We start from the raw sequence: 13748 nt of genomic DNA, 5'->3' as shown, positions 1-13748 counted from the left end.
GCTAAAAATCTTTGCCTGTGTACCCAAACATCCTTGCACTGGCCCTGCTCATGGGCACAACAGTACCCCCATGAACAGGTTTGATAGGTGTTGAAGTTACAGGGTCAAATATAGGGATTGCAAATTAAGTTTTATGGCCTTAATGCCTGGGTGTATACACAGTTTCATTCTAAGTGCATACTTGTTTATTTTAACAAATTTTTACCAATTATATATTGGGGGATCTGCCCGACAGTTCACTGTGGAAGGCAAGTATCCCTGGGCCGGATATTAGGGCATGCTAGTTTGCATGGTGTTACAGCACTCCTTTAGTAGGACAGCCTAGCAAAACCTTCATCAAGAAGGGGTTAAGCTAGAGTTGTTCTGATGCTTCGAGTATCCCTTTATTTCATAATGTACTTAGTTAATCCTATACATGCACTGGTAGCATCCAACTCCTGCGAGAACACCTCCGATACAGACTAAATAGGACCAAAAGATTTAGGTAGAAGTGTTACGTTTGGCCAGCATGGGATTTGAGTGTATTGTGTGTCTGATCTTGTATATTTAGTTTCAGGGGTTGTGGAGTCATTATGGGATGTGTGGGGTTATACTCCGCTTACACACAGCAAGTGTATAGTTCTAGAATTGTTAGTCACTCAATGTCATTGCCATTTCAGGTTACTAGCATATATTTAATGATGCAAACACATTTACACTGGATTTTATGAGATAAAAATGACCATTAGAGTTTATTCACTTCTAAAAACCATATACATAAATACAACTATAATTTATCAGACAGACATGCAATAAGATTGGAACAGGTAGTACAAAATTTTCAAATAACTAGTCGTCATCTTCCTCTTTGTCCTTTGACTGCCTCAAGCTGGAGAGACAAAAATTACCAATTTGAGAAGATAGAGTTTAGCAGAAAACCAGATTCAAAAATAAAAATCAAAGACGACCCACAAATCACCATGGTTGTGCATTTTCCACCTCAAGACTTAAGTTAAAAATCACTCCTGAAGATCTGTGTTTAAAGGCAGAGATATTGGATTGTTCTCCCTTCCCCCTCACTGCTAGATTGCCTACTTTCTCCACATGAACTGATTGGAAGATAGCCTGCCGTTTGAGACAGGGGCCACATGCTGTAAGTTTGTTTTATAACCATGTGGTCTGGGATTGGGAGAGGCGGGTAGCAGGAGTTTGTAAATACCATACTGGTAATCATGCAATACAGAACATGAGAAACAACGCTATGAAGGTTTTTGGCAAGATGTTCAGTACAGTAGCGGCTGTTCAGTAAATTCGCATTGGCTACCATTTTTAAAAAAATTTAAAGATTTGTCAAGCTATCGCCCTTGCCTCTGCTTACAGTTTTACTAGAAAATGCTCTGCCCAAATAATTATTGGGTCATGTTCAGTCATTTCAAGTTAGCTATATTTATGTACAACAGAGTAAGGAAGTCGATAAGCCACATCCTATCTAGACTCCATCCAGTTTTAGCTTCACTATATAGAGTTTTAGGAACACCATGAAGAGAAACCTAAATAGCTTGTGTTCTGATCGTGTCGCACTTGAAGTTACTAGAGAATATAAAATATTTGGGATCCAACAAATTGTGCAAGAGGGAACTTCATTTTGGTTCTGGACTTCCTTTGTTGGCAGGTTTAGTTAATATGCAGAATCTATCAACTCCCTGTGTTTGTGCTTACAGGTTTTCTGTGCCCCCCCCCCCAATGATTTTTGAAGAGATGGCCAGTGAATCATGGGAGTTGTAGTTAAACACATCTGGGGGGGCACAGGTTGTGCAGAGCTCATGTAAATTGAAGTAGGACGTTAAATTAACTTTTTGCAAGGAAGTTCTACACAGGTCTGTGCCACTGAAGTATAGACATCTGCAGATAAAAGCCTTCAGATTCACAGCCAGGAAAGAGACAAGTGGTACTGGCTTTGCATGTTCTACCATAAAACCCCACCCCAGGGGGAATATTCATCATAAGCACATGGTTCTAATTACAGTAGAGGAAAGCCTCACCTGTTCAGGTAAGAATGAACATCACTGAACCCATGGTAACGGGCCAATGGGAAGAGTATCCCAGTTGCACTCCTGCCATCTCTCTGGCGACAGAAGCTGCAGTTACAGATTCCACGGCATGGAGGACACTGCCAGTCCTAAAAAAAAAAAAGTTTAAACACAGGAGTGTTAAGCTATGGTTACTTTCCTCCAATACTGCATTTTGAAGAACAGACACTGAGAATAAATGGATACCATCCTCCAGATTAGACACTAGTACATTCACTTTGTTAATCTAGTGTTACCAGGTGCCAAATTATTTGTGCTACCTTTGTTTACTGCAGGAGTGGGGAACCTTTGACCCTCCAGATGTTTTGGACTAAATCTCCCTTGATGCTCTTACAGCCATAATGCTAGCAAATCAATTGAGATCTAGTCCAACATCTAGAGGGCCAAAGGTTTCCCACCCCATATCTACTGCAATCCCAGATTTTCACCCATTACAGAGAAGTGTGAAAATAACCAGTGTTGTAAAATGTAGATAGGATGCATGATACTTCAGTTCATAAACAAAGGGATTTTGTAAAAATTAAGTTATACAGATATATAGATGGGAAGCCATGATCCATGGAAAGCACTGGAATAGAGTCAGATGATCTGATATATATTGTATTTTAGACTTTTACTCACAGGATCAAGAAGCACTTTTCTCACATCTTCTCCATATCGGTTTCTCAGGCAGGGCCCACAGAACTGACCCCGGATTCCTTGACACTCTACATTCCTACAGTTTGACTTCGTGTCTACAGTCTTCTGGCGGCATTGGTGGCAAGTGGAACCCTGGAAAATACACAAAGCCGAGACAGTAATATTAACAAGGTTCCTTCTGTCTGTAAAGCTAAAATCTACATAACAAAAACCCACAATGAAAAAAAAAAAAACCACCACACAGCTCTGCTAGTGTCTGAGGTCTTTGCATAATTTGCAATGACACCTGATGGCAATTGCTGCACTGGCAGTGCAGGAGAAGGAGAGAGAGTTTTATTTACCTGAACCTGTCCCTTGCCAGCACTGCCATCCTTCTGCTCAACGCTTGGGACTTTGGATGCCAGGAGCAGAGGTCAGTGATGTGCATGCAAGAGTACACAACATGAGGTCTATTGAGATTACTGCAAACTTGCCCTGGTGATCAGGGCTGTCTTTACTGCAGAGCAACTGCTCTGCGTCACATAACTTACTGGGCCCACAGCAGCTGTTCCTTGTGCCCTGGGGTAGACTGACCAGGGAGAGTAAACCCCATGAGGGACTCTAATAGGCCATAGAGGTTTGGGGCCCTCTGCAGGTGCTAACTGCGTGCTGTTTGCTAAAGATGTCTGCTGCACCCATGTTAAAGCCTGGAAAGGGTCTGGCCCAGCATGACTCTGTGAGCTCCAGTGCTTAGAGCGTTGCTGCAGTTTACCAAGGCTTGCGAGAGCCTATACACTGGACCACCAATGGAGCCTTCAGTGTTTCTCCCACTGGACCACTAGTGATAAAGATCCCTCTAACTCCAGAAAAGCTGAAGGGGAGGAAGGGTTCATTACTTTTCCCCTTCCAACTACAGCTCCTAAAGCTCCTGTCTCCCCAAAACACCACCCTATCCACCTGACCCCTCCATACTCTATTAAAGCCCATATTCCCCTTTAGAGCTCCTGCCTGCCCCCTCCCACAACTACAACTAATTATCTGCCCCATGTTATACATTTAAATTTGGGTTTATGCTGACAAAAAAGGGAGGTGGGTGTGAAGGCAACAGTAACGTACTATAGTTATGCCTTTCCACTCTATACCCCCTTCTGTGCAGCTTGGAACCCAGTTTGGGGCAGTCAGGTAAAAAGCCAATGGAGTGATTGTGAGCAGCGTGCTCACTGGGAGTCAGATCTATATATTTGTATTGGGGCCAGTTTCTATTGCAGCTCAGATAGAAGATTCCGTTACGGCAACTAAGATTTCCATTACCTTTTTATTTTTAATGGTTAATGTTTGTCATTTTGTTTATGTGTGCACAACCCATTTTGTCTGGTAAAGCATCACATTACCTGAAGACTGATTAAGAAGTATTTTCAGATTGCATATATAACTATGGTTGCTAGTGCTTATGGGTTTTAAACTACTTTATTTGGGGAACCAGTACTTAAAGGGACACTAGTCACCTGAACAACTTTAGCTCAATGAAGCAGTTTTGATGTATAGAACATGCCCCTGCAGCCTCACTGCTCAATCCTCTGCCATTTAGGAGTTAAATCCCTTTGTTTATGAACCCTAGTCACACCTCCCTGCATGTGACTTGCTCTGCCTTCCATAAACACTTCCTGTAAAGAGAGCCCTATTTAGGCTCTTTATTGCAAGTTCTGTTTGATTAAGATTTTCTTATCCCCTGCTTTGTTAATAGCTTGCTAGACCCTGCAAGAGCCTCCTGTTCAATTTAGAGATTGAGATACAATTATTTAAGGTAAATTACATCTGTTTGAAAGTGAAACCAGTTTTTCATGCAGGCTTTGTCAATCATAGCCACGGGAGGTGTGGCTAGGGCTGCATAAACAGAAACAAAGTGATTTAACTCCTAAATGACCGTGAATTGAGCAGTGAAATTGCAGGGGAATGATCTATACAATAAAACCGCTTTATTTAGCAAAAGTAATTTCGGTGACTATAGTGTTCCTTTAACTTAATAAATTGCATTGTGGTGGCAGCTTTTGACTTTAGAGTCAGGCGTGGGTGACGTCAAACAGGATTGTTTATTTTAGTCCAGTGCAGACATTTATACCCATTTCACCCCAGAACCAAGTCTAGAGCACACTGAGTAGTGTGCTTCGGGACAACGTCCAATTACAGCAGTTTCAGAACCAGTGTTAATTTATTCACTTCTGTCCCAGTGCAGTGATCTCGGAAACCCTTGACCATTGGTTCTGTGTGAGAAGAGGTATGGTATTTAGATTTAGTTCTGTAATGACACATGGTGGAGATCACCAGTTCTCTTTTCTAACCAAGTATTTCAGGCATCCCTAGTATTGAAGTTCTGTACTTCCTAAAAGTTTGGGCTCACATGTGACTATTTTCCCCTTTAACCCAAATAAAATATTGACATTTCTCTTACATGAACACTGTTGTAAACCTTCTCTTTCACAGAGTCTGCTACTTTTTTAAGGTCATCCTCTGTTATTTCCTCAACTGCACGCACCACATGAGGAATTGTTAAGGCACTTGGACGAGAAGAGCGACGTCTTTGTGGAGTAGATTCCTAATGGAGGAAGGATAAAGGAGATTGTTCTGCCTTGTTACTGTGCGTCAGCGGTACAGAGTTCCTAAGCAAGACAGGACTTCGATAAAAGAAAATCAGAATTCATCTTATATGATTTTAAAGTATTTCTATGCGTGAACATTCTTTGTGTAGAGCGCCGATTACTAGAAATCTACATCAGATCTGTTAACAGCTGTCAAATTGCATCCAAAACTAATCTTAAATTCCTACACATTTGGCCAATTATTTTCTTTACCAGTACTGCTTAATACTTTGCTTTATAAAGCTAGACACTTTAGTGACATTCATTACTTTGAGACCATGGTCTCATTTAAAAGCTGTAGCTTTTAAAGAGACAGTTGCCTCACTCTGCAGACTGAAAAGGAGCAGGTATTTGTTTTTAAATCAATTTAGTTTAATATTTACCTGCTTCTTTCTTACACTTTCCATACACACTCCAGGGGGTAAATTGATCCAATCAGTGTCCTATCCCTAGGAATACTGGAAAAGTGCATTGGGCATCCCAGATCTAGTCACATGTACAGTTGTAAGATCCTTGTGTAACATCCCGACAGGTGAAGGAGAGATGGAGTCTGATCATTCAGAGCAGGCTCCAGTGTCAGTTCTCTCCCCTGACACTGCACAGTGATGCCCTGTTTCAGTCATTGGTAGACTGGTATGAAATTAAGTGGGGTTTGAGTTGGAAGGGGAGCTGAAGATACTCTAGCTTAGAAACAAGTCCAATAATGCAATCTGACCAGGTTTATAGACATTACATACATTTCAAAAAGTTTTTGCGTTTCATTGCTGGTGTAAAAATGTGTCAAGTGATGCAGGTCCCTTTAGTTTTTGCATCATGGCCAAACCCAAACATTCTTTTAATACCCCAAATAATTATGGTATTATTTATGCCCATAAATCGGAAATGTGATGCCATGTAATAAACTCTTACATGATCCACAACTGACTCTCTGTATTTGCAGTCCTACAAGGATGAGTGCCTGTTACTCACTTCCTCATTCAACAGATCATCCCGCAGCCTGTCCATCAATTCCCTTTTCCTTTCTTTCTCTGGAGATCGTGGCTGCACACCACCCATGGAACGAGTCAAGCGCCGGCTTGCTCGCTCAGGGTTCCGCCTCAGCAGCTCCTGAGGAGTTTTAGAACGAGGGAACCTCCTGGACCTCTACAAGGAAGGTAAAAAGAAGATTGTGCAAGATGATCAGAATAGTTTGTTATAATTGTTCCAACATTTATCACAGATAAGAGTGTTATAGTCTTTATAAAGGATTTTTATGATGTGCCAGTTTATGCAATACCCAGGACACTATTGAAACATTTTTGGGGCCCTACACCAGGGATTCTGAAACCATCACATCTAAAGATTGACATGATGGAGAAGATAGCTATAGCACACATACAGTAAGTGGCACTTGCATGTAATTTACTCACTGGAGTATCACTGCTCTGCTCTCCAGGGTCTGTCAGGAGGTTTCCAGGAAGTTTCTCCAGATCTGCCATAAGTTTTGCAAGCTGTGGAACATGAAAGTCAGATTAGAAGTGTCCCTCCTGTTACAGTCCCCCACATCAGTTTTTTGTACCAGTGACACAAACCATGGCTTTATTATCCTGAATGTTTTTTGCCCTTCTTTGTAAGAAGTCATTTGGCTGTTCGTCCTCAGGGTCTGAAGGAGTCTTTTGGAATGGTGGTGGGATTGCGGTCTCAGGAGACGAGCAGCTACCATTTTCTTCTGCATCCTCCTCACTGCTCTCTGAATATATGGGTGTTTTTTTTAAAGCCACTCTGAGCGAGAACCTGCTGCCTTTCTCTGAAGGGAGATCTTGTGAAGATGGCTTCTTCATTGCAGTCTGAAATATATAGGTTATATACACACATGTTAAGAGGAGTTTCCTAAATGAACTTGTGTAAGCCTTTTCTTCTCTCATGAAATGTTCAGTTCTCTTTTAAAATATATATTTAAAGGGTTAAAAAGTTAAGTTTTAAGACAGTAAATCTTATAACCTGAAATGTTTGTACCTTATGTTCTTAAAAATACATTTTTGTGGCACTTTGTGTGCACATTTGCAATGGTTTGTGCTGCCCTCATTTTTTTCTATTTTTGTCGATCACTTTACCTTGTTTGGAGCTGCAGAGAGGCATCAGCAGCACAACAGGAAAAGTTTGTATTTTGATTTTCTCTGGGTACTGCAGTTACCCTTATCTCCGCTATATACACTGGTAAATCTTACAGGTACAGTGAAATTCACTATATAGAGGGAAAATAACTGCATTCCAGTGCCAAGGTAAAGTTCTCTACAGTTGGAGCAACATCCCAGAGAAAAGGGCTGAGGAGGACCTGGGCAGTATGGAGTGTGCATGCTGCCATTGGTCTTCTGCCAACAGATGGACATATGCACAGAATTGACACCGGCCAGCCTAGAATGCTCAGTTTTAAACTTTGCGGCACATCTATACTCCAAGCACCATGAGCACTTCAAAAACACAAGTGGTAAAAGGTGCTTGGGAGTAACCCATTAAATGATTTAGCAAGTTATAAAATCCAGTTCAGGCAAGGCAAACATTGCAAATAAGGAAGAGGAGAAATAAAAACTACTGTTTAAGGCCTTCTTTTCTCTATACGCTTACTACACTGATTGCCAGTTGCAGAGGGCAGAGCGCCAAGAGGGGCACCCAGTTAGAGGATACAGTATGTAATAGCATATTCACATTTCTCACACCCAACAAGCACATTGGTTAAATATAAGGAGTATTGGGTAATTACAGTTCTCCTTCAAAGCTATAAAATAATCCATGTTTCCTGAGTATCTTCAATTATATTTTATTGCACAAATCACATAAACACAATCCAAAGTCTGCTTGAACAAATTTTTTTTTAAATAAAATAAAGTAAATATCACCACACACTTTGAAATTGACTGGTTTGAAGTGTTCTTATCCAACAAGGAGACAGGATAGTCTCTCCTGTAAACCCACCCCATGTTTTATTTATTCAACCAAAACTCACAAATCCAATATTTAAATCTAGCCATTTCCCCAATATTAATACCATGACACTAATTTGTATCTCATCAACTATTCTCATTTACAACCCCCTCCCTAATCTCTTCCATGATGCTTTAGAGAAGGTGAAGTTGGGGGCGGGGGGAGGGGAACAGAAAAATAAAAACAACACCAGACTTCACTGATACAGTTTCACGTGGTGTTGGCAATATCACCTTAATTTGAGGCATTTTGTCTGGAACACTCCAAGCAGCAATGATGTTCTACCTGAATCTATGTAATTTATACCCATGGGCCATGTCAGCCCAACCTCACGTCAGCAGGTGGCTCTGCTTAGCAATCAACCTGTCCTGTGTTTATGGGCTTGCAGTTTCCAGAATAACCACTAGATGGCAGCATTCATTTATATATTTATCATTTAATCTAAAGGATGTACGAACTAGATATTGAAAGAGAAATACTGATTTTTAAAAAATATGTATTTTTACATTTTTGGCCCATTGTATTTATAACAGCAAGAAATGTAAGCACTATTTAGAAAATAAGAAGCCTGTGTTTCACGTTTGTAAATAACAGAAAATTAAGTAATTATATCATTATGTTATTATAAGCACCATCACACTCTCAGTTTTCCACGCTCTGCATGAGGACATTCAGTATCAGCTAAAACCTCAAAGGGTTTTCAATGCTTTCCTATGGGGTAGTCCTAAAGTGCTCGCCATGCATACGCTGCTACGCACTAGGTCTTAACTCAGATAAGTCCACTATATACGCACTATAACTTCCCTTTAACCCCTTAAGGCCAAACTTCTGGACTAAAAGGGAATCATGACATGTCACACATGTCATGTGTCCTTAAGGGGTTAATGGTACTCTGTCTGTAAGTGCAGGGATAGGTTCCCCTCACCCCTGCGGTAAAGGCGAGGGGAATTAAGAGAATATTTCACTTAAAGGAACACTATGGTGTTTGGAATACAAAACTGTACTCGTAACACTATATTGTCCCTCTGCCTTTGCACCTCCTGCAGTAAAAAAAAGTTTAAAAAAAACAACAAAACGTTTTTTCACTTACCTGATTTAATTGCAGAGGTCCTTCAGTGCTGGATCGGGCTCCTCCTCCCACGACACCACAGTGATCTGGAAACCTATATGCCCGCCGAGCACCATTGGCACATTAGACCTTCTCCGTTGCAAAGCATTGAATCACGCTGGATATCCTCATGAAAGTGTTAGGACATCCAGCGTCATTCCTGGTTTGTTTAGCTCAGTGGAGGCAGGTAATTGCTCAGAGGGCCTGCCTTGCAAATTGAGCTACTTATTGAACTGCCTTGGGAAGTATGTGATTGGACAGTTACAGAAAGTCTAGTTTGGGTTAGAAAGGGAGGGTACAAGGTTAACTGTAGCTACTTCCTCATCTCCGCGCCATTCTTGCATTCATTTTGAAACCATTAATGTTTTAAGCCCTCTTCAAGACATAGACACGTCAATATTGTAGCTGAGATTTGTTCAGCTTCTACTCTGTGACATACTCACATAAAAAATGAAGTGATTCGTATTAAAGTCCGCTCTAAAACTAGACTCTAAAACCAATCCTTACCTTAGCTGCAACAATGTTGATACCACCTAGATCCAGGTTCCTGACTTGACTAGTCTACTAATCTTGAAGCGGAACGCTGTTCTAGTCTGTAATTTTTGTGTCAAATTTCAAACATTAAGAGCTTACCACCCCTCCCCCCCCCCCCCCCCCCCATCATCATGATGCCAAAGAAGGTGCATGTTTTGGACACAGGGCTGAAGTGAGCATGGTCAGATTTACCCTTTTTGCTGCCCCATGGCCATTATCCTCACTATGCCCCCCCCCCTTTTATACATGTATATTAATGCATGTGCGTTATAATAATTTTTGATTCTGCTTATAATAAATATATATATACAGCACATATAAATATTAATATAACACACATATGCTAATAGACATGCCTACATATATACACATGCATGATATTATTAAAAAGTATAGATTTTTAAAAATATAGATTTATTTTTTAACAGGGAGGGGGCGGGGAGTCTAAATTAATGTTTTTACAGCTATAGCGTCAGTAATAAATATTTGTATTCCTGGCGCTATGTGTTCTTTTAAGATCTCTATGTTGGTTTACACTTACCTTGACAGAGGGTTTGTAAAGGCTTCAGACAAGAGATCTTCAACTTCTGCAAGCTATTTTTAGACATACCTCCAATTAAAAAATGTGTTATTAATTCCTTGCATATCTAATAAACAGGGCACCCATGTGCAGAGCTCTCCTAAATTAATAAGATGGGATAAATTTCCTGTATTTTAATGTGCAATGCAAGCAAATTTAATGACACGCATGTGCTGTGTTGTCTCTGGAGCCCCAATTGACTTGTCTCTGGAGCCCCAATCGTGGGGTACCAGAGAAAATGGGAGATAATTGGTAAAGGGTGTTGTGCATTTGTTGTGTTGTATGTGCTTGGCGGCTGCTTGTGGAATTGCATGTATGTAAAGGGGTCTGTTTTAGGTGTACTGTGAGTGTATAGGGGCTGTAATGTGTGTGTTTGTGTGTATACAGGGTCTGCAAATAGTGGGTGCCTAGGAGGTGTAGTGTGTGTTTGTGTGTTTCTGCATATATATGGGGACGTGTAGAGGTGCTGTAAATGTGTGAGCATAGGTGCAGCAATGGACGTTCACAGGGTGAGTAGTGTGTGTATAATGTGTATAGGGTGTGTTTGTACGGGAAGTGTAGTGTTGGTCTAAAGGGGTATAATGTGTGTTTAGGGGATGTAATGTACATGTATATGGGGCACAGTGTGTGTGTGTGTGTAGTGGGTATAGAGTGTGTGTGTATAAGGGAGTTGCACATTACTAGTCAGGCTAATGCTTCCTCAGGCTGAGAAGCACAGATGGGATTGGCACCTGCAAGCTCGCATTTAGCATTAAATCATCAAAAATAGCTCAATATTGAATGGAAGGACAGGACTAGGGGTCTCCCTGCACTATAACCACTTCAATTATATGAAGCAGTTACAGTCCTTACAGTGTATCTTTAAAGATATGTGTCCATATTAAATAAGATTGCTAAAATATGCTTAACTACATTCACCATCTTAATTTAGTTGGTAGTGCCAACACTGTGTTAATGCTAGTTGTCCAATAAAATGAAACCCTCACACCCAATGCCAGTAAAAACATGTGGACATGAGCGGGACTTTCACCTTTCCCAGTAAAAGTAAATCATTTTGAAACTGCCAAATCCAGTATAACTGCACCCGCATGATTTCCAATTAAAATAAGTATCCATCGAGATCAGACTAGACGCATGTCGCCTCAGCTCCTGCTGAATATCGATGTAAAGCCGATTTTACGCACACCTGGGCCTTGCAAACAGCTTACAGGGCACCAGGACAACATGGGAAAGCACTTCGGAAAATGCTGAGGTCACACTAATACAGCCATGTAGGCCCAAGATGGGCCCGACTCTCCACAAGACTTCCTCTCAACCTGGGAGGATGAGGATCTTGAACTGTCGGAAGCACCATCCCCTCGCCGCAGGAGAGGCCCGAACCTCCACTAGCTTCCTGTCAGGGTACCTGTAGTCTCTACCCCTGAGACGGGTAGAGACTTGGACGTTTTTCCATCCAGACGGCATGATTCTCCCGTTCCTCGCGGTCCCCTCGCGCATGTAAACGCCGGCCGCGAGAGAACTATGCCTTTTTGTAACGTGACGCTCAATAGTCGATGTCATGACGCTATTCTAGCCCGACCTGTCAGTCAAATCCCGGACACGAATCAGGCCTCGGCGGAGGCGTGATTAGTCTCTAGAACCAGGGTATTTAAGGGAGCTCTCAGCATTTGCTCATTGCCCTGTCGTGGTTCTAGCCAGCCTAGTCACACAGCGCTCTTGTATTCTCTTGTCTTTTGGTTCTGACCCGGCTTTGTTATTACTTACCTGTCTTCTCTGTTATCCTTGACCCAGCTTGTCTCTCGCTTACCTGTCTTCTCGTTCTCTCGACCTCGGCTTGTCCCTGACCATTCTATACGTAGTTTTACGTTAAGTCCGGCCATTCTAAGGTCCGGTATACGTATCTGCTACTCTTTGTACTCTGCGTGTTGGATCCCTGTCCCGATCCTGACATTACGACAGGGCCAATGGATCCTGCAGGTACAAACTGTCAGCTTGGTTCTCCTGATCCTAGGTTTGACGCCATGGATCATAGAATGGATCAGATGGCACTAGCACTACAGGCGTTACTATCACGTCCTAATAATCCACCTGAGGAGATGCGTAATACTTCTATTCCTCCTGTGAGTTCAGGGCTAGAGGTAGCCACTGTAGGTGCTTCTTCCCGAGTTACCCCACCTGTACGTTATGCTGGTTCTCCTGAAAGGTGTCGTGGCTTTTTGAACCAGATCAGTATCCATTTCGAGCTACAACCCCGTTCCTACCCTACTGATAGGGCAAAGGTGGGATTTATTATCACCTTACTCATTGAGAAGGCTCTGAGATGGGCTAATCCGTTGTGGGAGAATGATAATCCATTAGTCTATAACTATAATGCCTTTGTAGCTGCTTTTAGAAGAACTTTTGACCCCCCTGGCAGAAAGGTCAATGCAACTAGATTACTATTGCGCCTTAGACAAGAGAACCAAACACTTGTGGATTACGCACTAGAGTTCAGGTCTTTGGCGGCAGAGGTTAAGTGGAATGAACAGGCTTATATAGACGTATTTTTAAACGGATTATCCGATGTAATACTTGACGAGGTAGCAACGAGAGAGCTTCCCGAGAATTTGGAGGACTTAATTTCCTTTATCTCTCGCATTGACGAACGTCTAAGAGAGAGGCAGAACACTCGAGATAGAACCGGTAGACCTTCCTTTAGACTAGCTCCATCATTTCAAAGTCCTGAAACCAAAACTCCACAGTTTCCAGAACCTATGCAGATAGGCCTTACTCGCCTCTCAGAAGAAGAGAGACAGTACAGGAGAAGGGAGGGACTGTGTATGTATTGTGGAGTCAGAGGTCACTTACGTTTGAATTGTCCCAATCGCCCGGGAAACGCTCGCACCTAAGTTTCTCTAGAGGACAGGCCTTGGGTGTTTCTATTTTGTCCTCTACTCATAACTACAAAGAACACAGGCTTCTATTACCCGTCTCTTTAACTTGGGAGAAGGGAACTTTAGAGACTATGGCATTGATAGACTCCGGAGCTGCTGAGAGCTTTATCGACCAAGTTTTTCTCACCAAACACGCTATCCCATCCCAGTTAAGGAAGACACCTTTGGCTGTTGAGGCCATAGATGGTAGACCTTTAGTTGAGCCTGTGATTTTCCGGGAGACCACACCTCTTAACTTAACTACTGGTATTCTACACAAGGAGGAGATATCTCTACTACTCATTTCATCTCCTTCTGTTCCCATAGTCC

General features: G+C 41.9%; 1 protein-coding gene across 1 annotated transcript; it reads right to left on the bottom strand.

Annotated features, from left to right (window-relative positions):
• Window positions 1-802: 802 nt before the first annotated feature.
• LOC134597198 (cell division cycle-associated protein 7-like) lies at window positions 803-8545 on the bottom strand. The gene is made up of 8 exons (XM_063444814.1): window positions 8518-8545; window positions 6895-7149; window positions 6733-6813; window positions 6293-6466; window positions 5137-5280; window positions 2691-2840; window positions 2022-2158; window positions 803-868 (listed from the first exon to the last, which is right to left on the bottom strand). Exons 1-8 carry the CDS (start codon window positions 8530-8532, stop codon window positions 829-831), a joined length of 996 nt encoding a protein of 331 aa, XP_063300884.1. The 5' UTR covers window positions 8533-8545; the 3' UTR covers window positions 803-828.
• Between the last annotated feature and the right edge of the window lie 5203 nt (window positions 8546-13748).

This window comes from Pelobates fuscus, chromosome 1, assembly GCF_036172605.1.
Source record: "Pelobates fuscus isolate aPelFus1 chromosome 1, aPelFus1.pri, whole genome shotgun sequence".
NCBI lineage: Eukaryota > Metazoa > Chordata > Amphibia > Anura > Pelobatidae > Pelobates > Pelobates fuscus.
The sequence above is the reverse complement of the archived record's forward strand: the minus strand, read 5'-3'. Positions and strand labels throughout refer to the sequence as shown.